General features: G+C 36.6%; 2 protein-coding genes and 1 pseudogene across 2 annotated transcripts; all 3 read left to right on the top strand.

The window, feature by feature from the left end:
- The first annotated feature begins 13,763 nt into the window (after positions 1-13,763).
- On the top strand, positions 13,764-19,291 carry LOC120091561 (exocyst complex component SEC15A-like). The gene is made up of 2 exons (XM_039049652.2): positions 13,764-14,120; positions 16,644-19,291. Exon 2 carries the CDS (start codon positions 16,659-16,661, stop codon positions 19,026-19,028), a length of 2,370 nt encoding a protein of 789 aa, XP_038905580.1. The 5' UTR covers positions 13,764-14,120; positions 16,644-16,658; the 3' UTR covers positions 19,029-19,291.
- Positions 19,292-19,866: 575 nt separating this feature from the next.
- Positions 19,867-21,474, top strand: LOC120090862 (uncharacterized; annotated as a pseudogene).
- Positions 21,475-21,660: 186 nt separating this feature from the next.
- On the top strand, positions 21,661-24,003 carry LOC150032949 (uncharacterized). The gene is made up of 3 exons (XM_090307524.1): positions 21,661-22,405; positions 22,867-22,932; positions 23,049-24,003. The coding sequence occupies exons 1-3, from the start codon at positions 22,312-22,314 to the stop codon at positions 23,267-23,269; spliced, it is 381 nt and encodes a 126-aa protein (XP_090163650.1). The 5' UTR covers positions 21,661-22,311; the 3' UTR covers positions 23,270-24,003.
- The last annotated feature ends 3,427 nt before the right edge of the window (positions 24,004-27,430 follow it).

Below are 27,430 nucleotides of genomic sequence, written 5' to 3'. Positions count from 1 at the left end.
ATTTAAAATTGCTTTTGCCTCAGTTGGTTTTAACACATACAAGTTATTTTCAAGTTTAGCTGTACATATTTGAACACCTTTTGAACTAATGAACACTTCATTTATATCAAAAGTGATTTTATACATATGTTCTAGCAAACAAGATACAGAGATTAAGTTCCTTTCCATTTTAGGTACAAAATATACATTTTCTAGTAAAATATAAGAATTTCCAAGAAATAACTTGACGTCTCCCACTGCTTCTGCTGAAATGATTTCACCTGTTCTCACCGTGAAAGTCATTTCATTTTCTGATAGCTATTTTTAGGACCTATTTTCCTGTAAGAAAGTGCAAATATGATTGGCGAACAAATATGATTAGCGACACTTGAATCCATTATCCAAATTAAGTGAGAACTTTCCACTAAACATGTTTCTATTACAAGTAAATCGCATTTACCTTGATTTACCTTTTCAGCTTTCTTTTTTGCAAGATACTTAGGACAATTGCGCTTCCAATGCTCATGGACGTTGCAATGGAAACATTTTCCTTTTGCAACTTTCGTCTTACTTTTTGTAGCAGGAGACCGTTTCTTCCCTTTTCCATTCTTCTTCATTTGGATACTCTTATCCTTTAAAGATCCAAACTTCTTTTTAGAGAGTTTTGTACTAGATGAAACACTCTTATGAAATTTCCTTTGGGAAACAACATTTGCTTCCCCTTCTTTACTTTTCATTAAAGATTGATAAGTTTGGAGTTCATTGAGGAGAGTTGTCAAGTTGTAATCAATCTTATTCATTACATCATTTGTACGAAAGGTTAGAAAACTCTTCGAAAGAGATTCCATTATCATACTAACTTGGCTCTTCTCGTCTATGGCAGCCCCGTCTCCGCTATATTGAAGTGGACCATCATGTCTAGGACATGTTCTCTAACAGAGGTCCCTTCCTTCGTACGTGAATTATAAGCATATTTAATAACATCGTGTCGTGCTGATGAGGATGGCTATCCAAACATCCCTTGCAATGACTCCATGATCTCTCTCGCAGTGACCATGATTTCATGCTTTTTTGTAAGCACATAAGATATGCTTGCTAAAATATAGGCTCTCGCTTTTTTATTAGCTCGGACCCATATGTCATAGATATCTCGAACATTTCAGGCTGCATTAGGATTAGGAAAGGGAGAACGTTCCTCCATTAAAATGAATCTCAGACATCAACTACTAGTATTGTGTTTATGTTCGACTTCCAATTTGAATAACCCTCTCCATTGAATTTATCGGAGGCTAAGAGTTATAAAATCGAGCTTGACATGTTGAAACATAAACAAATTCTATGAGTAAATTGCATTTAAATCCAATTTTAGCAAAAGTAATAAATAACCCATATTTCTTTATTTATTTGCAATGATACTTTAGTGAGTCATAATAGATGCTAAAGAGGGTCAATCAAATACTCATTCGCCAAAGTAAGACATTCCTGATCAAATACTATCCAGAATAACTCTTATTCTTATAATCATTTAGTTATCGTTTTCGGTCAAGAACTTACTAACACTTAGTAACTCTTGTAAGTGTGACCCTCTATTTTCAAATTTCATAGAACAGTATGAATATTGTTCCACATAGGAAGATAATGTTCATACCGAAATTAAGAAACCCTTATTCATTTATGAAGTTTGGGTTGTGCCGAATCCTATGTTACAACGCTCCGAGGGGATTATCGTAAAAATGACTAGTTAGTGTCGCCTAAAAACGAGCACAACATAGGAATCTCACAGTTCAAACTAATGGAAGAGACCATAGGATATGTTGACACATTTCATGCACCCACTTACTATGAACTACCTCCCCTATTTACCTTGATATTGACCCATGCAAACACTTTCTGAATAGAGCATTCGTGGTAAAAACGACATGAAGCCGAGCATAGATCTCACGATGTGAACTTTTAGGGACGTGAGAGCTAAAAATAATATATTGTATATATTATTAATCTCCCATTGAAGTGTTCTAATTATGTGGATATCTTTTGTACTTAGGTATATTTTGGCTAAAAAAACATCCTAAGACTATGTAGTTTATGCAAGTATAACATTTATATTTGGATTTTAACCTACGACGTCTAAGTGATAAAACCATTTTATTACCTCGCACCACTTACGCATGCTAATAAAACCGGTTAATAACGCTCAGTAATTCGGATAAAATCCCCAAGTAGAAGGTGTTACGTAAACCGTCAACTTAAGTACCTCTAGCCTTAGACATGATTATAAACCGATTGAGTTTGTAACTGTGTTTTATAAGATAACAACCTATTTTAACTATTAAAACAAGTTGTTATTAAATCTAAGTGAGCATGCATCTTATCTTTGTTATAGATTTTAAATGTCTAATTCATTTTATAACTCTTATAAAATTATAGACATACTATAACATAAACTTAAACATTCCACACATTAATATAACAATTATATTAATCTTATGAAACCCTACTCATGCATACTATATACATTATAACCAAATTATTACATATATCAATACATGAAACATGCTTTCCTATGGTGTGATCTTAAATCTAGATGGCATACATTATGCACATACATGTTTAATTTAAACATAACATACATCATATGCATAAAATATTCAAACAACACTGATATGGACTAACTTTGGCATCCTAAGCAAGCAATAAACTAATTTATTAAAAACAAAAACCAAAAATAGTTTGAGGAATCCTCTAGACCGCTCGAACCACTCAAATCGCCCCTCAAATGCTTTAAAAGTGGCTGAACCAGCCAAATATGAGTTGAACCACACCCAAGGAAGCCAAAACCGGTTGAATCGACCATCTCCGACAAATCAATCCTCGTGCGCACGTGTTTTTGGGCTCGGATGAGCAGCGTTACAATGCTTCATCTCAGCATTGCAATTCCTCGTGTCACACCCCCTCCCAGTTTACCCTATGAAAAAAGAAGAGGATATGATGGCAGCAGTTATCAATCTAGGTGCCGACACTTGCTGCCTAACTTAAGTGAACCTACTTAAACCTGAATATGCAACGACTTGGTATAAACACATCCATGCAATTAAATAGTGCAAGTCTTAATCATAATTCCTAAACAAACAAACATATGTCCAACGAAAATAAGATGACCAAAATAACATGTGTCGCAAAATAGAATAAGTTTCACAAGTCTCTGACTCCTTCCAAAAGTGTGTACATCAAAATAAGTTTAACCTAAGCTTCTTCCTAAGGTCACCAAACTTTGGGTGGCAAGCTGCAGTGGATTCAACCGCGAGGGAACTGACCACTTGTATTTATGAAGTAAAAATATGAATGCTATGCGTTGATGGAATTGCGTTGTGCACTCAAGTTTCCCCAGCGGAATCCAAGTGTAAATTCCTCTGAGTTTCCTGGTAAGTCCAGGTTGAACATAGGGACTTGTGAAAACAATTTGCGTTGGTAATTTTATGAAGAACTTTGCGGTAATCGGATAAATAAATAAAGAGTTGGGTTTGTTGTTTGCGTTGATGAAAAAAGAAATAAACAAATGCGGCAAAGTTGAGAAAAAACAGTTGCATTGATAGATGCAATGAGTATGTGATGAACGGGTTGAGAAGATCTTTAGCTAGCATTACTCGGGAATGCGTTAGACTATGCGATCATGTTACAACCATGCACATCAAGTCCTTTTCCAATGTAAATGCGATGCTCCTAAATCTAGGACGCATGTGTTGAATGCAAAATGTCCATAAAGCTCATCCCTAAGTCTCTACTCTTATCCTATGCGATGATGCAAAATGCATGAAAGCAAGGTGACCACAAATAATCATATCCTATCTCTAGGATGTATGTGATGCGTTGATAACAAATAATGCTCATTCCTAAGCGCCTATCTCTTGTTTATGTGTTCTAATCTGGCTCTCCCGAGCCTAGATTCTAACCTGACCTTCTCAAGTCTAGATCCTGTCCTTAGACCCCCCTACCCCCCCCCCCCCCCCCCCCGAGTATCTCTAATGAACGAATGAAGCATACATAAACAAGATAATCGCAAAGAATGAAAATGCCCTAGTTGTACTAGCTAAATGATTCTCAACCTATTCAACTGATTTAGCTACTTATGCGTGAATAACAGAGAGTGAACAGATATAGAGAAAGAAATTCCATTCTTATAAATGAGTTGAGTACAAAATGACAATGGAAGTTAAAGGTAGAGTGCCTGGTAGCAATTCCTTGCTGACCGAGGCTTTTTACACTGAAATCTCTATTCTGATCTAAAGATGTTCCCGCTTCCACAGGCGTCGGCCCTCTCTCTGTCCTTGGAGCTTCCGACGCTCTCCCAAGCTTACCGGAACAATCTACCGGCACAACTTTCTCCCTCGTGTTCGCCTAAAAATGAAAGAAAACTAAGAACAAAGACGTGCGGACTGATCAACTTGTTGTAAAAACGGTGAACCCCTTTTCTAAAGAATGCACTTGGTATTTATAGAGTATCCATGGTGAAAGGCAACTTCTATCTCCTGGTTGTACAAATGGGACAGCTTTAATTCTTGACTGATGCGCCGCATAATTGTCACCGATAAAGCTAAATGTACTTTATGACCGTTATCGACTGTCAACTTAATTTCTGTCATCAGCTTTCTGTCCCATCGCTCTTAATTATCCTTTCACCCGAATGCGCCCACCATGTGCTGACCAAGTTGCGGTGATCCTTCTCGGGCGAATGTTTGCGAGCACGATCAACTCAAAGCCTTGCGGTGAAGTTGCGCTCGACTAATGATTTCCTATGATTGCAATCTTGCATTGTGTTAACACATATTTTGCACAAAAATACAAAGATCGGCTGTTCTAATGCGTTGAACGCATGCGACCGTAATATTATAGAATTTATGCTTAATGGACGCAATTTAACATATTTCATCAACGCAATCCAACATTGTTTAAGAACTTAGCACTATGATAACGTGCATTTCTTCCCATTATCACACCCCCAAATTTAAACAATTCTTGTCCTTAAGCATAAGCTAAAGATTCCTTTAGCAAGTCCACCGCATAGTTCTTTTCCTAGACTTCTCAAGGATACTTAATTCAAATCCTATAAACTAGAATTTCCTTAAGTCTTATTCAAGCCTCTTATTAAAATATTTCTAAAACCTAGGGATTGCAAGCTTACCTTTCAAAAGGACTTTAGTAAATTCCGGAACATCGCATGACTTATTTCAAAAAAAGAAAAATTTTCTACCGGGGTGTCAAATGATTTTGTCCTTACATACAAAAATTTCTTCATTGATATATATATTTTTTTCTGACCTTGCACTGATCCGAGTGCCTTGCCTTCATTTTGGCTTGCCTCCACGTATGTCATGCGAACATCCAACTACGAGCAATGCACTCTTTCTCAGACTAAACTCATATCTATTTGGCAATGGAGTTGCGGTCATTTATTTATGCGTTGATCCTGGTAATTTACTTTCGTTTTGGCTTGCCCCCATGTGTGTCATGTGGACATCTAACTACGGGTAAGTGCCTTTCACAACTTAACTCTTATCAACATTGGTTTTCCATTGCGTTGACAGTGGAGTTGTTATTCTCAATTTTTTTTTGTTTGGAGAAAATAGAAAGGTCAGAATAAATACCTCACCCCCAAATTTAAAATGCGGCAATGTCCTCATTGCCAAAAGATTAAAATAAGTCATGTGATATTCTAGAATTCATTGTAAAGAGAGTTTGAAAGAAAGCTAGCAAACCCCTAACTTCTAGAAATATTTCACGAGGTGACTATCTTAAGACTAAGTTGACTCTAGTGTATACGAAAGAAATAGAAGCATATTTTTCATCATTGAAATCATACTTGGCAAAGAAAAAGAATGCGGTAACTCACTAAATTTTCCTATGTCAAATGATTGCGGTGATTAAAGAGGATGCAGTTATAAAACTTTGAAGACTAAAATGCAATATGATAGCGCAAAATTTGAAATAAAGATAAGGAAGAGTACACCCCCAAATTTTATGCTGTCGCTCGCATTGTGTATTGACGCATCCATCCTTGCGGCGATCTATGTTCTATGGATTGCGATGATGGAGTGAGATCATTTGCTTCTTCTTGAAACATCTCCGCAATCCTGTGCCTTAATCGTTGCAAGAAAAACAAAGAGAGGGTCAAATTATTTTAAATAAAAAAAAATTCGTCATCGCAATCTCCCATTTTTTTTTTTTTTTTTGAACAAATAAAGATAGTAATAGTAAAATAAAGATAGATCAGAATTGAAAAGATATAGTGAAAAATTCCAAGTAGTGGACAAGAATTGAAGAGTTGATGCTTCCTAAAACTTGCATCCCTGATAGGTTGCGATCATTTGATAAAGCAGGGACCACTTATTTCCTGTTGGTTTCTTCACGTCCATGATGACTTTTCTCTCTTTTCTTTGTCCTCTAGGATCTCTACTGCCTTAATCCGGAGTTTTTCCCTATGAATGCTCATTATAATTTCCCCTTTGCGCACATCAATTTGAGTACGACCGGTTGAAAGGAATGGATGTCCCAATATGATGGGTGCATCTTCGTCCGCTTTATAATCCAAAATGAAGAAGTCTACCGACAGGATGAATTTATCGATTGAGATTGCGACATTTTTCAACTCCCCTTCAGGTTGTATTCGAGATCTGTTCGCAAGTAGGAGAGTTTCCTTTGTGGGCGTAAGTGTGCCGGCATTCAATTGTTTGAAGATTGATAGCGGTATTATGTTTATACTTGCCCTAAGACCGCATAGTGCTTGGCCACTGAAGGTCCCTTCGATAGAGCATGGGATCGTGAAGATTCCTGGGTCGCCCATTTTAGATGGGATCATAGCATTTTGCGCTGCAGCCACTATTGCGATATTTTCTTCCTCAATTTGTTCCTCTTTCAATCTTTGTGGAGTCACTGGTGGTTGGACTTCTTCTGTCTCAAGATCTAGAGGCTTAAGGGTGGACGCAACTTTAAGGTCTGTTTTCTCAGGCTTCTTCAATCTATAGGTCAACAGGTCTTTGGTTATCATCGTATTCAAGTTGGTCACAATGCGCTTCTCCCCTACTTTCGCAGTCGTCGTCACTTAGCAAGGAGACTGCTAAGCATTGTTCCTTCCCGTTACCCCCAGCATTATGAGGGAGCTCAGTTGAGCTCGGCAATGCTCCTTGCGGTCTATTTTTCAGCTCGCCCGCAATTTGTCCCATTTGAATTTTGAGATTTCTAATGGATGTTGCTTGGTTCTGAAGCACTGATTCGTTTTTCTCAATATACTGCTTCAACAAGCTCTCTAAGGACGAAGATTGTGGTGGTTTTGAGCTGCTAGCTTGGCTTTGCGCTGGACCATTGTTTTGCGAGAAAAATCCAGGTGGCCCTCCCTTTTGTGCCACAGGTTGAAAGCTTTGTTGTTGATTTTTCCACGTAAAATTTGGGTGGTTTCACCACCTGGGGTTATATGTATTGGAATAGGGATTATCTCTCATGAAGCATACTGACTGTGGGTTTGTTGGGCATTCCTCCATCGGATGAGCATCACCGCAAATGACACAAATTGCAGTCGTGTGAGTGATTGCGCTGACCTACCCTTTCTTCGCTCCCGTATTATTAATTGCGATGCCTTGTATTAAATTCATCATCGCAGTCATTTGATTTTGCAAGGATGCGATGACCCCATTGTTTGTGTCATTTTCTTTAATTCTTAATCTCTGATCGCTTTCCCACTAAGGGACTTCACTTCACTAGGATAACCATAGGTAACATGACCTCAATCTTGAGTGAGTTAGGAACTCCTGCCATTGAGGGCGATCCTTTGATTTGTATGGGTACGAGTGGCTAGGTCGCCGATTCAAACCTACCATTTTGGGGATTCATCTAATATGGAAGCTGGGAACTCAGCTACACAAGACGAAATTCACTCCTTCCCTGAAGTAGGGGTTAGTAGATAAATTTCTCCGTTAAGGGCTGATTCCGGGTCTTGAACATAGTGGCCACACCCTCTCTTGGGAAGAGAGGACTTAGTCATAGTAAGACTATGACTTATTATTCATTAGAGGAATCAGTGGTACTTAAGGAGTGAGATGTAACTATAGGGGCAAAACGATAAATTGGCCTAGCTGTACTTACGAGCGATTTGTGAAGGGTCATCGCACTATTGATTGGTTATATCCAATGGACACAGAAATATATCTGTAATGCGAAGAGTGCAATTTTCGGTCTTTAGTGGAGTGACTAAGAGTTAACAGATGGTGGATCTCGTGACTAAAGAGTTTAGTCAGTTATTCACGTACCATTGAAGCTTCAAGCTACAGGTTCATAAGGTCCCCTTGGTAGCTCAATGAGTTCAAATTGAGAATCAAATTTTAGGTTAATTTGAAGTGTTCAAATTAACAAGAGAAAATTTAATTATATGTGATATAATTCAATTAATTTAATTATATGTAATATAATTGATATGATGTATTAGATACATTAATTGGAGGAATTAATATAAATATGATTTATGTTAAATACGAAAAAGAACTATGGTTTATATGTTTCATATGATGAAATATTAAAACTATAGGTTATAAATATAATATGATAAGTTGGTTATTATATTTATTTATAACATATTAATTATATGATAATTAATTATTCTTTTTCTTTAATAACCGATTTGAGTGGGAGGTTAATGGAAGTTTTATGGTGACTGTGAGATAAAAGAAAAATGGTTTTTCAAAATCAAATGATGATTCATTTTGTGTCGTTTGACAAGAGAATTATCTATCGAGTAAAAGTATTTTACTAAATAATAGTGTCTCACAACCTAAACGATCAAGTATTGAGTTTACTATACGATAGTTACTCGGTACTACACGATCGAGTAGAAAATTCTATACGATAGGCTTCTTCTTACTAAACGATCGAGTATCTAGTTTATACGATAGACTTCATCCATCTCCCACTTACTCGATCGTCTACCTCATTCTTTCCTCTATCCAAAGTCATATAGAGCCCATAACTCTTAGATTCTCACATCGAGAATATCAAGGTAACTCTTGTGGTTGTGTTCTAGTTCCGTTCGAGGTTCGAGGATCAAGTTAAACTCGATTGTGATCGAGGTTCATCTAGTCATTCGTTGAGATCGAGTTCTGATCGTTGTGTTTGAGTTTGTGCTGTTAAACCAGTTATTGAACGATCAAGGTATAATTGAAGAAAGGTTCTTCAAAGGTTTGCATGCTTTATCCCTTGTCTGTTCTTTTAAAGAAGCATGTTGTAATTTATAGTATATGCATAATCCTTTTCGTTTAAACTGTAATTGTTTGAGTTCTTTAACAATGAAATTTGGAACGATCTGCATCCACTCACTGGATCTCTATGTTTAGATTTCCTTCATTAAATACAGTAATGACAATTGAATTAAGAAGAGGAAGATAGCACATTTTCGGTGCTACCACTGATCGAATGATCGAGAACTAAGATGAAAGAAAGATGTTGGAATGTACAAAGAGGCAATGTACATTGTCGAGAACAAGCTAAGTTGCAAGCATCGAGTTGAGAACACTTAGTTAAGACAACATCGTCGATGAGTGAAAGGATGCTCACGTGTACGACTAGTCGAACGGATGTTGGATGCATGTTGTGATGCAAGAGATAAAATAAGCTAAGTCGAGGAGAAAAAGAACCTTGCCTAAGGTTCGATAGAGTAAAAATGACTCGAGAAAAAGAATGGATTGGCTAGGGTTAGCCTTTAGGTTGGCCATGTTTCGTGAGAAGACAATGAAACCGCACGTTTGAAAAGTTACGACTGTGACAATTGGTATCAAAGCCACACTGTGAGTTTTGAGTCAAACCTAAAAAATAACCCAGATTCACAAGTGTATCAAAAATGCCAATTTGGCAGGGCAGTTGTGTTAGTCCATATTAGAGGAAGAGGAAAGGGTTGAAGCTTGACTCTTTGAGTCTCAATGAGTGCCAAAAGTAGGTTATTTAGTAGAAAGGAATCAAACCCGTTAGAAAGCAAGAACTGCTCTGTTGCCTAAAAGTTTTGCGGTTCCGTATTCCATCCTGGATACAAAAGTTCAAAAGGCAAAGTTCACAGTGTTCCTAAAAAGTGCAATGGAGCATATCATGAAAAGACAAATGCGAAGTGTGATGTTAAGAGAGAAAGTTGCATGTTAATGACTCGTGTAAGTGAAGTGGTCAAAGACTGAGTGCTAGAAGAGAAAGTAAAGTGGCAAGACATTGATGAACGTTATGTGGGGCAACGGTAGAAAAGAAAAAGAATCTATCTACGTCTGCTCACCTTGAGTTCACATGCCAAGAAAGCTATTAGAAAGTGGTAAAGCAAAGTTATGAAAAGAAGTCTTGGGAGTGACATTCACTTGCATTGATTCCTTAATAAGCCAAAATTTGCGTGTTCAAGTATGTTAGTTGTTGTTTGCGGAAGAAGAAAAGCTAAGGGAGATGGATTGGATGAGACTTAGACCTTATCCCCTTCAAGAAAGTTTAGATAGTCACTTTCAAGGTAGAGAAAGGCCTAGATGATGTTTACTCAAGTTAAGAAGAAACATAGTGAAAAACTAGTGGGCTACCATTGGTAGTGTCAGTGTTGACTCTTTTGGAACATTGTAAGCAAAGATTAAGACGATCAAAGTAAAAGCCTGAGTGATGCAAGATGACATCTAAGCCATTTAAGAGAAAAGAGCAAGCGGTTGAGCCATGGCCAAGAAGTGCTAATAAAGCATTAAGCAAAAGAAAAAGAAATAAATAGAAGGTGAACCAGGTAGGGTGCCTTCAAATGGGTCATTGCCATCAAAGCAAAAATGTTAGTGGTTACAAGCAGAAAAGCTGAGAGTCAGAGAGACAACATCAACAAAAATGCAAAAATTGAAGAAAGAGAAACGTCCCAAGAGAGGACATTATGGCTAAGTAAGAGTCATAAAAAAAGGAAGTAACTTGAAGACATGGGTTGCTTGCCCTATACGAGTGCTCTGAAAGGTGTGAACACGTGTGTCCCTTAAGCCAGTCCATGAGAGATAGATGGTTGGCTTCACAAAAGAAAAAAAAAAGCAGCCAGAAATAGCTCGTGTGAAGGAATGTTAGTCTGGCAAACCAAGTGAGCAAAGAAAGAAAAAGCGTGTAGTGAGTTTTAGTTTGAACCGACCTTGCATCTCATTTGCGACAGCAGGTGGCCTCGTAACGAAAGTTGACTCATCTTTCAAAAAGAGTAGAGGAAAAAGAGTTGACTGTCTCAACATAAAATTCAGTTTTTCATTTGTTTAGAGAACATAAAAGTTGAAACGAAGTGCACTTAAGTGAGGGCAAGAGTTTCCAAGTGTAGTCTAGTGTCTTAATGAGATGTTTCGAGAAAAGTCCACGAGAAGGGCGTAAGTAAGTCCATGAGAGGGGATAGTCTCATAAGCATTGTACCAAGTTGGTGTTTGTTTGTAATGCTGAAAACGGAAAGCAGAGTCAGTTAGCCAGTTTATAGAAGAATAACATCATCGAGGAATATGACGAGATTAAGTAGGGGAGGGTGTCTCAACCCTACAATAAGAATGTAGGTTGAGACATTTGATCAAGCTTAATTGGTGCAAGTAGGCACGTTGACATGCCTGAAGCAAGCATTTCGACATGCATAAGCAAACACATCGACATACATTAAGTAGACACGTCAACATGTATTGAGTAAGCACATTGACACGTAGAAGAGAAAGCACGTCTATGCACATGAAAGCACCTTGACATACTCAAGCAAGCATGTTGACACAGATAAGTAAGCACCTCGATGCGTATAAGCAAGCACGTTGACACGGGATAAAGAAAGGGCCATGAGATTGGGCTACAATATGATCGAGGGAGACGATACAAGATGAAGTACATCTAAACGCTAAGAGAAGGTAGAAGTGAATAAGAAGAGTTCATGGCATTTAAAGGTCAACAACGCGCTTTTTGAGGACTAGGTCAGGTCATAGGTTGTTACCCCAAAAATGAGATTTTGTCATGAGTTTGGATGAACCACTATAGAGTTAAGTGCGTTAAAGTAAGTGATGCAAGTCTGATAGATTTCGTAAGAATCGGAGTTGAAACAGGCGCTCCATGAAGTCGAGTGATCGTTTGCCACTTTTAACATGTAAGTCAGAAAGAAGAAGAAATGTTTAGAATTTACTATAAGGGGGAGGCATGGTATTGGCTCTTCACTACCTTTGGGTCCTAATGCCTAAGTGAGCTATCACGTTACATATGAATGTGTCATGACGTGAGTGAGTGTCGCGAGATGAGTGTCTCTGGCAATTTTCTGTGAGGATCAGTAACTCAAGGATAGTGTTGGGTGGCACGGGTGTGCCGATATTACGCCTTCTCGGGAAGGTTGAAGGTTGGTATATATGCCTAGATTCCGACACGGTATCTCAAATGTCATGGTATGGTTGCAAGTGTCATCATGCCTCGATGATGCTCGAATTGATGATTGTCTCGTTGGTTCGATAAATGCAAACGACATGAGAGTCGATTCTTGATAAACGTGCTCATATACGAAGTGGAGCTTTATGTCAGGTTTAGGATGACATTATTGAATATCGATGGGCACTCAGTGAGCGTTGAAAAGTTGGTCTTGGTTCGATTAGAAGCAAAACTTAGCTCGATTGGCATGACTCGAGATAAAGCATGAAGCTTCAAGTGAGTTTTGATTAAGTATTGATCTCGTGATAGGTCAAGACTCATCCCAGTAAGGTCCCGACTCGATGTGAGAAGTAGGTTGACGGACTGGTCGAGAACTAAATGAAAGAAATATGTTGGAATGTATGAAGGGGTGATGCACTTTGCCGAGAACAAGCTAAGTTGGAAGCGGCGAGTTGAGAACACTTAGTTAAGATAACGTCGTCGATGAGTGAAAGGATGCTCACATGTTTGACTAGTTGAATGAATGTTGGATGCAAGTCGTGATGCAAGAGATTAAATAAGCTTAGACGAGGAGGAAAAGAACCTCGCCTAAGGTCTGAAAGAGTAAAGATGACTTAAGAAAAAGAATGTATTGGCTAGAGTTAGCCTTTAGGTTGGCCATGTTTCGAGAGAAGATCATGGCGCCGCATGGTTGAAAAGTTATGACTGTGACACTGGGTGGGTAGGCGATTGATCACCCAAAAGTTTAGCTTACGGAAAAAATTAACAATGTCACAAAAATTTAGCTTACAATAAGACTATTGAATAACTTATGAATGACTATTTTGGTGGAATTGATTGATCAATCATTATTGAACAACTTTTGACAAAACTTACAAATTTTCACAAAAATTTAGCTTTAATATCATTTTCTCTTAAATTCTAATAATTTTCTACTATATATATGCTTTATAATTCTCTGAAATCCTATTAATCTTCTACTATATATGTGTGTGTTTTATAATCCATAGAATGCATATGATACATAATGAATTCTTGACCTATATTTCATGAGCGCGAAGGGTGTTGTTGGACACGTGTGCGATGGGGCAAGTTAGAGGCAAAGCGAGCATAACATACGTGTAAGTGGTGCTGGGTGGACGGACAATCGATCACCCAAAAATTTAGCTTATGACAAAACTTACAAAAATGTTCACAAAAATTTAGCTATAGTAAAACTATTGAATAACTTCTAAATGACTATGGTGGATAAATCGATCAATAACTATTGAACAACTTGTGGCAAAACTTAAAAAGGAAAAAAAAAAAAAAAGAAAAAGAAAAAGAGATCATATTTTATGACACGGTAAAAATTGCAAGATTTATTTAAATTTGAGTTTGAGGTGGAATTTGAGGGGAAAAAAAAAGAGAAGAAATTAACTTCCTAAATATAGAGTAAAAAAAATTGATTTTCTTTTTTCTTTTATTTTAGCTCTGAAGCAGTCGAGTTCCCGTTTCCGAGATCAAGCTATCTTCATTCTCCATTTCTCTTCAAACTATTTCTCCATTGTTCTTCAAGAATTCTTTATACTCAAATTTCACATTCTGAAACAATTTCCCTAAAATTGATCAGAGGGACGAAGCGGAAGAGAAATCTGAGGAAGCGTTTGGCTAGAGGAGAATCTTCACATTAGTGTTTATATTATGATGCCAATCTCTCAATCTCTCAGTCTCTATATCCCTATGTTTGATCAGATCCTCCTCTGAAGGTATGTCCACTGGAAATTCCTTTCCTGAAATGGACTGAGTAAATGCTTCCATGAATTTCCCTTTAAATGTCTGCATTTAGGTCTTCTGTGCAATTTCCGATATGGGTTTTGGTTGCAAACGAATAATTTTAGGTTGTGAAAGTAAAATCTTAGGATTTTATTACGATTAAATGGGAAATTTTGTCTCTGATTGGGGATTTCGACCTAGAATGAATTCACCCCCATCCCATTGTTGATATCATCTGTTGTCAAGTCACTCTCATATTCTAAGAATTTTTTCCTAAGGCTTTTTGTACTCTTGTGAAGGTGTTTATATAAATAATCGCTTTAACTTTGTTTTATTTTCCACAAGTTTCAGTACTTTCTTAATCCTTCCTGTTCCCTATATTTTTCCTCTAAGAATCACACAATTTGTAATATATTTCAAAATTTAACTGCACTGCTCTGATTGTTCTTGGTTGCTTAACTTTCCAAGTGTGCATCAATGTTAGTTATGGTGCACTGAATTGATTTTTTGTAACTGAGGGATTATGTTTTAGCACCTTCCCTATGTTTCCTTCCCTTGTTACTTACTTTATTATAATGTGGATTGTAATGCTCCACATTTCCAGATTAGCTCATTTTCCTTGAATTGTCCCCTTGAAGTTCTACTCTGAGCCTGTTAATTTGAGTTATTTAAAATTGTTTGGTGTTGGTTAGATTTCGAGATAATTACAATTTTGGTTTTGGCTTGATAAACCGGATAGATTGAACTTCTTATTTTTTTAAGGTCAACACAATTTTGGACAATTTTTTTTTTTTTTTCCAATTAAATTTTGCTTCAAGTTGGAAAATAAATTCTCTCCCTCTTAGATTATGCATACTCTTGTAGGAGATTAAATGGAGTTTAGAAATAGGAAAAAGTAATAAGATTTTGAGAGTGTAAAAAAAGACTCACTTTTCCTCTTTCATTGTTTTGCGTTGGTTAGATTTCAAGAAATCAGATATGAAGTCCATGCCTCGTGGAAATCAGATCTGAAATTTCTTATTGTTTATTGGTTCAATTCAATTTTAGGAGCATTTATTACTGTGCTACTGTAGGTCATTCTTACTTGGGGGGCTATGTAATAACTGAGTAGTGCTGCATCATTGATGTTGATAATTGATTTGATTCTTGTGACTTGTTCTCTGATTTCTTGAACCGTGATATTTATTGATTTGATGTGTTGATTATATTTTGGTCATATTTTTTAGATAAAAACATGTTGGAAAATTGTAGACATTATCGATGACTTGATTTGAGCTAATTATTGAGCCGGAAATTTTATGGGCATCGTTGTCTGAATTGAATTGAGTTAATAACATGCTGTAAATTATGTGGTCTCCCTTGATTAACATGAATTGAAATGTTAGCATGCTGGTAATCATGTGGGCGTTATTGATCTATCTAGTTGACATGTTTGGGAGCTATCTTTGGACAGGAGTAGGAGATGTAGCTTAATGGGAAACATGTTAACCATAGTTATTGTTGAAGGTTGTGTGTTATAGATAAATGTTGTGAATGCACTTTCACGAATTTTAGAAATCATGTTGTAGTCTTAATTGTTAATTGTAATGTGAAAGGATACTGGTGCAAGAGTTAGGAACCCAGATAGAAAAGGAAGGATCCCAGGTGAATATTTTGGGCGTTGGGTAATATGGTCAGGGGCTGATATGTCACTTGTGGTGTTGGAGCCTTGAGTATAAATGGATGAAGTCTGATACGCTAATGTAAAAATGATATGCATTAGGGCCTTGTGTGTAAATGATCAAGGGCCAACGGAATGAGAAGTGTGATATCGGGGCCTCGAATATAAATGTTTAAGGGCCAGCATGAGTTGTTTTGATTTCTTGAGTATAAATGGTCAGGGTTCAAACTCCCCAATAGAGTATAGAGACTAGTAGTGAGTTCTTTGGTACCAAGTGTCACTACGTTGTGGGCTAGATGATATTTTCTTTGAGTTTATTTGTAGATAAGGAGTCCATTTTTTCTCCTTCTTACCTTCTTTTTGAGTAGGATGGGTTCATTTGGGTTTTGTGTTAAAACTGAGAATGAGGTGTGAGTGAAGAAGTTAAAGTTCCATTTTATTCACTTCAAAGTTTGGGTGCTTTGCTTGATGGTCTTTTTGGGTGTTTCCAGTTATAAATTGACTTTATAAGCTAAGAATAAACATGAAATCCCCCCACCCTCACCAAAACAAAAGAAGAAAAAGGGAAAAGGAATAGGAAGAATTACCACAAGGTTTCTAGTATGTTATTGTGGACGAGATGTCATAGTAAAATCATGCTTGGATACTTTGCGTAAAGGTGTTCTCTACATATTTTGTTGTGAATTGAACTGGACTAGCTAGAGTGCCAAGTATGATGGCGTCGATTTTGTAATTTGATACTGCTTGAACATGAATACTGCACCATTTGTAGAATTTTTTTGAGCAGCATATGACAATCTTGATATTTATATAGCGCGTGGGATTTTATGTTAATATGTATTTTACATTTTTGTAGAGTTTGATCTTAATAATGGAGGGGAAACCAAAGAGGAGAGCTGCTGCAGAGAATGGGGAAACGGCCGAAGACTTAGTCCTTGCAACATTAATTGGGAATGGCGAGGACCTTGGTCCAATTGTTAGACATGCATTTGAAATGGGCCGTCCAGAAACTCTCCTTCATCAGTTGAAGAACGTTGTAAAGAAGAAGGAAATTGAAATTGAAGAGTTGTGCAAGATCCACTATGAGGAATTTATTCGTGCAGTTGATGAACTTCGTGGGGTTTTGGTTGATGCTGAAGAGCTGAAGGCCGAACTATCAACTGATAATTTTAAATTGCAAGAGGTTGGGAGTGTGCTTTTGATTCGACTTGAAGAGCTTCTTGAATGTTATTCAATTAAACAAAATGTGACTGAAGCGATCAAAATGTCCCAGATTTGTGTTCAGGTGGTTGATCTTTGTGTCAAGTGCAATGATCATATTTCTAAAGGCCACTTTTACCCTGCATTGAAAACTGTTGATCTGATTGAGAAGAATTATCTGCATAACATTTCTGTCAAGACCCTAAAAATGATCATTGAGACAAGAATTCCTGTGATCAAATCTCATATTGAGAAGAAAGTGTCCACCCAATTTAATGAATGGCTCGTTCATGTAAGGAGTTCTGCTAAGGTTATTGGGCAAACAGCTATAGGCTATGCAGCAACTGCTCGCCAAAGAGATGAAGAAATGTTAGAACGTCAGAGGAAGGCTGAGGAACAGAACATTTCTGGGCTAGGAGATTTTGCATATACTTTAGATGTTGGAGATATTGATGAGGACTCCATTCTAAAGTTTGACCTTGTACCTCTTTATCGAGCATATCACATTCATACATGTCTTGGGATCAAAGAGCAATTTCGTGAATATTACTACAGAAATCGAATGTTGCAGCTTAATTCCGACTTACAGATTTCTTCTTCTCAGCCCTTTATCGAATCGTATCAGACCTATTTAGCTCAAATTGCGGGATATTTCATAGTGGAGGATCATGTCATGAGGACTGCCGAAGGGCTATTATCAGCTGAACAGGTTGAAGCAATGTTGGAAACTGCTGTTAGCAAGGTGACATCAGTTCTTGAGGTACAATTTTCCCTCATGGATTCTGCAACTCACCTTCTCCTGGTGAAGGATTACGTTACTCTTCTGGCATCTACTTTTAGACAATATGGATATGAAGTTGGGCCGGTTCTCGAGACTTTGAACAAAAGCCGGGACAAATACCACGAACTTCTTTTGGAAGAGTGTCGGCAACAAATAGTGGATGTCCTAGCTAATGACTCCTATGAGCAGATGGTTCTGAAAAAAGATAGTGATTATGAAAACAACGTTCTCGCTTTTAATCTCCAGACTTCTGAGATAATACCTGCATTCCCATTTATAGCACCATTTTCTTCTACCGTTCCTGATGTCTGCCGCATTGTGAGGTCCTTCATTAAAGGGTGTGTCGATTACTTGACCTACAGTGTACATTCTAATCTTTTTGAGGTTGTGAAGAAATATTTGGACAGGCTCTTAATTGATGTTTTAAATGAAGCAATACTCAATATTATCCATGGTGCATCCATTGGTGTTTCTCAAGCAATGCAAATTGCTGCGAATATTACCGTTTTGGAAAGAGCGTGTGACTATTTCATCAGGCATGCAGGTCAGTTGTGTGGAATGCCTCTTCGATCAGTCGAGAGGCCACAAAGCGGTTTTGCTGCGAAAGTCGTTCTTAAAACATCAAGGGATGCAGCTTATATTGCGTTGTTGACTTTGGTGAACAACAAGTTAGACGAGTTTATGGCTCTTACAGAGAATATTGGTTGGACTTCTGAGGAGGTTACTGCAAATGCAAATGATTATATAAATGAAGTCCTCATTTATCTCGACACAATAATGTCCACTGCACAACAGATTTTACCGATGGAAGCTTTGTACAAGGTTGGGAGTGGCGCTCTCGATCATATCTCCTACTCTATAGTTTCAGCTTTTCTTAGCGACAGTGTCAAAAGGTTTAATGCGAATGCAGTCATGAGCATCAACAATGATCTGAAAATGCTGGAAGCTTTTGCAGACGAGAGATTTCACAGCACGGGATTGAGTGAAATCTACGGAGGAGGAAGTTTCCGAAGCTGCTTAATCGAAGCCCGACAACTAATCAACCTTTTGCAGAGCAGTCAGCCGGAGAACTTCATGAATCCAGTGATAAGACAGAAGAATTACAACATGTTGGATTATAAGAAAGTGGCTAGTATATGTGAGAAGTTCAGGGACTCTCCTGATGGGATATTTGGGAGCCTTTCTAGTAGAAATACAAAGCAAAACACACGCAAGAAATCAATGGATATGCTGAAGAGAAGACTGAAAGATTTTAACTGAGGCTTGAAGATTTGTTTTTCTCCATTACTTATTGAATAATACATGTACAGTAGCTATTTATTTGGATGATCTATATTATTTTATTTGTTGCCTTAATTTTAGGCAATAAAGCCACATAGTTGGTTCTTCTTTGTGCTTAAAAATGCAATGTAACTAAAAGGGAAAAGATTTTTGGTCAGTCCCCTTTGTTGCATCATTGTTGATTTTCATGACTTTGTGTGTATATATATATATTGAAACATCATGGCTTTATACACTAGAAACATGTTTGTGAGTCCATTGTAAGAAACAGAGAAAAAAAATTAGCTTGACCTAAATTATTCAAATAAAAAACAAGGTTTATTTCAATTTGATCGAACATAGATAAATACAACTTAGGAAACATGCATGTAACCCAAGAAAACATAATTTAAGATGATTATAGTCAACTTGGATTTTAAGATTTATGTAATTTTAGAACAAGTTTTAAATTTTTTTGCTATTCAAAACTAAATCATTTTTTGATAAAGTGAGGGGAAGATCCAGGTCATAAAATAAATGACAAAAGACTAACCTAATTTTTTTTTTTTCTTATATATCATTATCTATACACCACATAGATTTCTTTCAATTAAGTTGATAAACTTGAACAATTTTCTTAATCATAGTATTTGATTTCCAACCTGGTTAGAAATAAACTCTTATTAATACTATCACCTAAATATAAAGAAAACATTTTTCTTTTAAGAATATAATATCGCATACAAGGAAAAAAGTTTGAAGCTATTATCTCTTCTTAGAATAAGTAAAAAGTTCGAAGCCATGACTTAACAATCATCGGTACAATCATCGTCGTTGATATGTCTCGCCTGGCTGCCCGGACGTTAGACGCAGCCCTAGGGTTTATGGAGACCAAAATGGTCTACCCAAGAGATTTGGGCGTGCCGGAGGGCAGGCATATCTGGATAGGAATGGGAGAGCGTCTGATGAGTCGGATTTGAATGAGGAGTTGAAGAGGTTGAATTATGAGGAGAATCGGAGGCTGAAGAGGCAGAAGCTCCGGAAGACATTGAAAATTGTATTTGGAGAGTGACTCCTAGCCCATCGAGGAATGGTAATGAAGAGTATGAGGAGAAAGATGATGAGATTTTGGAGAAATATGGCGGCGACGATCACGGTGGAGATAAAAGTGGCTTGAACGAGAAAATGCAACATGGAGATAAATATGTATCTGATAAAACTAAGAATTCCGACTCTGATTCTGGTTCTGAATTATCTGATACAAAATTGAAAAGGAGGAAATTGAAGAGTACAGGTTCCAGGTGTAGAAGTAGAAAATCGTCTCTTAGTGATTCGGAGTCGGGCAGTGATACCGAGAGTGAAAGTGAAAGTGAATCAGAGGAAGAAAGTCAGAGGAGAAGAAATAAATCAACGAGTAGGAGGAGCAGAAAACATAAGAATATCAAGAGTAGTAAGAAGAAGAAGAGTAGGTATGGTGATACAGAGGACGGTGAAGAAAGCGAGACAGATGATTCTGATGTCAGTGACCATGTCAAGTCGAAAAAAAGGAGTCGTAAAAAAAGGTCCAAGAAGAGTAGGAAGAGGAGGTACAGTGGTTCAGATGAGAGTGAGGAAAGTGAAGACGAAAAAGTGAGGAAGTGGAGGAGCTCTTCGACTTCAACGAAATCCAGGAGCAAGAGAAAAAGACAGCCAGAAACGGAGAGTAAGAGTTGTTCATCTGAGGAGAATTCTGGTTCCGAAGACATTGATGATAAGAGTAAATCAATGGTCCGAGATTAATGCTGCTGAAGCTCTAAAGATCGAGGAAATGTTGGAGGCACAAAAGAAATCTGCATTTGATAATGAGATGCCAGTTGGACCAATGCCACTGCCAAGATCCGAGGGCCATATTATCCATGGTGGTGCTCTTAGGCCTGGAGAAGGCAATGCCATTGCACGGTATGTTCAGCAGGGGAAGCGTACTCTACGGCATGGTTAAGTGGGTCTTTCAGCTGAGGAAATTCTGACCTTTGAGACCATTGGCTATGCGATGAGTGGTAGCAGGCATTAGAGAATGAATGCAATCCGTATTAGAAAAGAAAACCAAGTTTACAGTGCTTAAGATAAAAGAGCCCTTGCAATGTATAACTAATGAGAAAAAGCAAAACGTGAGCGGAAGGTGATGGATGATCTTCAACGACTAGTTCAGCATTGGCCCTTCACATGATCCTTTTGCTGCATAACCTCATTTGGCGTCATATTGAGATGTGTATGTAATCATATTCTTAAGACAGGAAGAAAATGCGTCATGTAGGCATATGTGAATCACTGCTAAATATTGGTTATCCCTTTTAGTTGGCTTATCAAATAAGCTTTAAGAAAATATGTTTTTGTCTTTGACACGTGTTGCTGAAATCCCTTTTATCTTATTAATCTTTCTCCATCTTAAAAAGGTTGTATTATAGTAGAGTTTGATGGTTCTATATTTTGAGCAACTTAGAAAATGGAAATTTCCCGTACTTTACATGTATGCAAGGCAGTACTTCACTAGTGATGGCATGGTACAGGTCATTTTATTGACTTTTGGGAGAATTGTTTAGAGTAGTTCCTTGTATGATAAAGTTTCAATGATCACAATGAGTTATCTGCTTCGCCTATCTTCCTTTCATAGTTTCATTTCCTTCACTGCAAATCTCTTTCTTTTTTGGATAAGAGCAAATCTCTTTCATTTTATAATTTTCCCTAATGTTATCTTTATCATGATGTTTTCAACATTTACTAGGAATTTGAATACTCTGCATATAGAAATTGCACTACTGGATGTCAAACCCTTCGGAGCTCAAAATGATTTGAGCTAATTAAATTTTGATGTATAGATGTGTACTTTGTTGGCGTTATTCTTGCAGCCTATTGGCCTACTTTCATTTGCCGCTAATTAAATTTCTCAAACGATGCTTATCAAGTTGGTTTTTTAAGCTCAAGGCTTTTTCCCAAGCATAAATTCTTTAGAGGGGTTGAGAAATATTAGGCGGAAGTATGAGAGGTATTGAGGTTTGATGCCTCTTTTATGGGTGCCTGTGAATTAGACGTTTTGTAATTATCAGTTGGATTTGGATTTCATTCTTTTTGGATTGCAGTTTGTTCTTAGGATTGTTCATTGTAGGACTTTGTTCATTCTTTGTTCCGGGTTGTGAAGCTTGGTTTGTTATATATATATATTATATATAAATATCTTTTGTAAGCATACATTTTTTGGATACAGATGTTCATTTTTAACAAGTGAATTGTCTCCAATCTGTACTTTATGGCTAGAATGATATTACTGGGTTTTGTTCTTAATCTTCATTCCTCATGTCTCGAGTATGGCAAAGAAGGAACTGTGAAGTGTGAATGGCAAGGTATATTCACTTACCAAACCTTGAATTTATGTTACTTATAAATTTCTTCTAAATGCAGAATCCTCTCTGGTGAGAAGCAACATTATTTATCGATCATTTCTCTATGGAGGAACATATGCAGTCTACCCTGTTCAAGAAAATAAATTCTGTTCACACACACGCACACACGATACGTCTAGTTGTGCTTATGATAGGAAGGCAAGCCATTTTAGTAGGAAGATGTATAATTGTCATAGGTGGTTATACATTTTTTTTTTCTTTTTCAAACCTTCCTATAGCTTTGTACTCATGGTTTCCTTGCATTTCAAAGTTATTCTGGTTTTGCATTTAGAAGGAGGGTTTGTTGTCTGTTGGCTGTAACTCATAAACATTGCTCTTCTAGCTGTTGGAGATTTATTTAACGAGAAGAGTGTTATCTTATCCCTAGTTCAAATTCACCATTTAGATTGTACTATTTCTAGGTACAGGATATGCAAGAGAGGAGGCTGGAGAAGAAAGCTTGACGGCTTGTTTCAATCTATGTAAAGGTATGTACGCATGAATATTTAACCATTGTGCTTCACTGTTCCTATGCTGTTAATCAGTGGTTGGATGCACTTGATTGGTGAGTTTGGGTTATCCTTATGTCTGCCAAACCGAACAGGGGAGTGGCTGCTGGAATGTTTGACTGGTAGAGTAGCCTTAAGAACAGATCTATGGTTTACTGGAACTATTCTGTCCGAGCCTTTATATGACTGCTTTTGGAGAAAAGCAAAAGAAATCAGGGAGGTGTTCGAAGATAATGTGTGTTTCGGAGACCAGTTTTGGAGACTATCACAGATTAACACAAGTCGTACACAATGTTATAACAAGAGAAAATTATGACATGTGGATCAAACAATAAAGATAGCAGTAGAGTGAAAGTTTGGTAATCTAGTTTAGTGCAATATTATTTACGTTTGGGGGACAGTGTGCCCTAAGAAAGATACTTCTCTAATAGAAAGTTGAACAATTACCATGTTATACTTATCTGATGAAAAAAGTCTAGAAAAACAAACAAATAACCTAATTTTAGTGAATACTGACTTAGGCTCACCTTAAGTATGAGAATTCCTCTCATGGAAAACTACTTTACGACAAGGTAGTCTTGAGAACACCTTTTGACTAATAGGTAAACGTGCCTCTCGAAGGGCTCAAGCACAAATGAAAAGTATGGTTTGTTTAGCACAATCTTGTATAAAGACATACACTTATGTAGAAACTTGCTTTCAATAACTTTTCTTATCCATATACAGCAACCCTAAAGCATTGAGAATATCTCAATAAATACTCACAGCTTTAGGAAAGTAGGAAATACTGACCAACCAACTAGCAAACAAGGAAAGAATCCAAGAAAATGAGGTTGCGAACATCACCTAGAAGAAATAATTATATGTAGAAACAAAGAATATAGCCAACACCAATGCATTAACAATCAAGAAAAAAAAAATTATTGTCATGTTTATGGTTTCTCATTTTAAAGAGTCAAGCTCATCGGTAAGACAATGGTTGTATCACTCACATAGATTTTTTTTTTTAAGAAAAGAAGAAGGAGAAGAAAGAACTACAAAGTCTAGATGATTCTTGGATACGGTAAGTTGATACTAGTAAAAGGTAAAAATGTTGAGAAAATATTCAATGTTTTATATGTTTCGAGATTATGTTCAAATTTATCAAGTGTTACTTAATTGTGGCACAATAAATATTTTGTGGTCTTCAAGGATCCAAGTTTATGTTATTTATGATTCACAAGAAGCATTGATTGGAAGAGTCAATATTGTTGACTATGCTTTCTTTTTCAATGACGACTTTCTATGTCATCATGCATTGAATGTGGAAGTAGAAGAAGCAAAAAATGACACCATCACTTTAATCCCAATACAACATTAAAACTTTGAAAAATGTTGCATTCTTCTATATAATTGGTAATCTTTCCAAGAAAGGAAGTATGCTAATACAAATTTCAATGATTTTAAAAGTACTCCCAATTAGTTTTTTCTTTTCTCTTAACGCTGAGGTTTTCTCATAGAATTATAGAAATTAAACAAGATGTTCTCAATTCATTGCTAAAGTTGAATATATATTTAAAACATTGCAAAATATAGTTATATCAGCTGCAAAATATTGCAATATTTACTCTATAAACGACTTGTTGATTTAAAACATAAACCAAAAGAACGTACAAAATTATTTTGTAATAACAAGTTTATTGCTCACATTGCCTCAAAATCATGGACAACGTGGTCGAGCAAAGAGCATCAAAATCAAATTTTTATTTATCAAGGAAATTGTTCTTAAAGGCTAAAGGCAAAATTGAGACTTTTCTTTTTGAAGAAGTGAGCGGAAGCCATGGAAGCAGTATGAGACTTGCCTTCTTGAATTTAACTAAAATAGTTAGAAAATATTGTAAATTAATATGACCAAGCATTGTTAAATAGGATAATCATTGCCATTTAAACAAAAATTCTAAAATGATATCTTTAACCTCACTATTATTATCATTTATAAGATTAACTTATATTATAAACTTTTATCTTCCATATTTTTCTAATCGCGGTTGGTACGAGGTTTCTAGATAAATTTGTTTTGTGGAGTTGAACTTGTGTTGATGTAGATTTGATGCGATGTGGTTCGATCTCTCGTACTTGATCCTCTAATTCTCTCTCAGTTGAACGCAGGTGCTTGATTTGGAGAAGGAGAGCGCGTATTGTTCTTGAAGTTTAAGTCTTGGAAGAGTTTTTGGATCTTCAAAACTCGAGTTTCAAGGGGTGGTTTAGTCTTCAAGAGTCAAGGAGTCTTCTAGTTGTAGAGAATTATCTTTAGGTTCTCTGGAATGTAGAATTGATCCCCACAAATGAAGAGAACTTCATTATTTATAGAATCCTTAGGGGGGTTTGGGCTTGGTTAGTTCATGGACTGAGCCCTTGGGCCCATTTGATTTGGATCCAATTTGGCATTTGAATCAAATTAACCCTATTTTTGGGCTCAATTGGATCTTAGCCCAAAATTATAATATCAAATTGGACCAAATTAATTTCATCCAATCCAATGGCCATGATGAAAACAAGTGGTATCATCGAAAACTGCCAATTTATGTCTTCAATTTCAATCTGAGACACATGTCAGCTGTTAAGTGGTCTCAAATTTGTTGATTTGTAATTTCGTCATTAATTTAGAAAATGATGTGACAGTTTGTGATCAGGCCAAAATTTATTCTTCAACAAATGCCTCCTTTTCGAGATTTGTGCACATTTACAAGTGAGTGAATCTCGAAAAAGATAAAGTTTGAATCAAAAGTCAAGTAGAATGCTCATGATTTAAATTCCTTTTGCTGTGTTAGTCACATTATGAATTTAGTACTAAGTTTGATTAGAATTTGGGATAAAATTTGGAATATGGTCAAATTTTAATTTATGACAAACGTGGGGTGATCTACATTTTAATTTGACTTGAGGATAAAAACTTAAATTTGGATGATTTGAACTTAGGATAAAATTTGGAATATGACCAAAATTTTAATTTGAGAGAAATTTCAAGTTTTATCCCCGATTAATTTGATTTGGAGATAAAAGTTTAAAATTTTGAATTTAGTATGAAATTTGGAATATGATCAAAATTTTAATTTAAGAAAAATTTTAAGTTTTATCCCAAATTTAATTTGATATAGAGATAAAAGCTAATAATTTGAGCTTAAAATAAAATTTTGGACAAAACTTAGGATATGTCCCAAATTTTAATTTGAGATCTAAATACATTTGCACCTGATTTTAGGCCAAATCTATTTAAATGTATCTTAAATCTCCTCAATTTTGTAAATGATAAGATAACTTAACTCAAGATCTAATTAGATTCTCCTAATTGAAAAAGATTTCACTTGTTAATCCTAAATCAATTAGGATTTAAGGCTCCCTATAAATTGGCATCAATCTTGGTTTGGTCTATTTCCATCTCTCAATGTCTCATAATGAAACCGAGAAACTTTCTTGAGGTCATGCCAAACACACACTTGAGAGGGTTCACCTCAACTGATATTTTCGTAGGTGATCAAACACAACTCTTAAATCCCTCAAGTGATCTTGTCTTTTCTTGTATTTGACCACGAGATCGTCAACATAGCAGTTGACATGTTTGTGTAGCATATCATCAAACACTTCTTGCATGGCACGTTGTACGTAGCACCGATGTTCTTCAACCCGAAGAACATCACCTTGTAATAATATATTCCCTTTGGAGTCCGAAAAGTTGTCATGTCCTCATCTATGAGAGCCATTCGTATTTGGTTATATCTAGATGACCCATCCATAAAGGATAAGACCTTGTGTCCTGTAGTCGCATCAACCACGATTTCTGTGATGGACAATGGAAAATCATCTTTTGGGCACGCACTATTTAGATCACGAAAGTCTACACAGATGCAAAGCTATCCATTCTTCTTTCTAACAAGAAGAGTGTAGACCATCTACATTGTATATTTGACTTCGTGGATAAATCTTGCTTTAATCAACTTATTAACTTCAGCTTCAATTTTGGGAATAAGCTCTGGTCGAAAGTGTCACTGAACTTGTTTAACTGGTCGATACCCTTGTTTGATCTCGAGATGATGGACTGCTACTTTTGGATCAAGCCCCGTCATCTCTTTGTATGACCAAGCGAATATGTCCTTGTACTTAGTGAGTAAACTCATGTCTCGTATCCCTTCTCACTAGAGAAGGATACACTAATGAAGGTTGGGCACGATTCCTCTAATGTAACAAGGTTCACTTCTGTAAGTTCATCCATAGTGGATTGATCACCATCTTCAAGTGTCGTGGGACGTCTTCCACATCCTCTTTGGGCATTTCATTTTTCGAATTTTTGATGATGAAAATGTGATGACATGAAGTTTTACCTTCCTCCTGTTCTAAGTTTTCATTTTCAGGATTATTGAAGATGACATCACGTCTTTTCACCTTTAGCGAACTTTCGCTTGTGTTGAGAGAAAGGAAGATTTCTTTTCATTTGCGAAGG

The sequence above is a fragment of the Benincasa hispida genome, chromosome 11 (genome assembly GCF_027475165.1).
Source record: "Benincasa hispida cultivar pf3 chromosome 11, pf3_genome.v1.1, whole genome shotgun sequence".
Taxonomy (NCBI): domain Eukaryota; kingdom Viridiplantae; phylum Streptophyta; class Magnoliopsida; order Cucurbitales; family Cucurbitaceae; genus Benincasa; species Benincasa hispida.
This window is presented reverse-complemented; position numbering and strand designations above follow the sequence as displayed.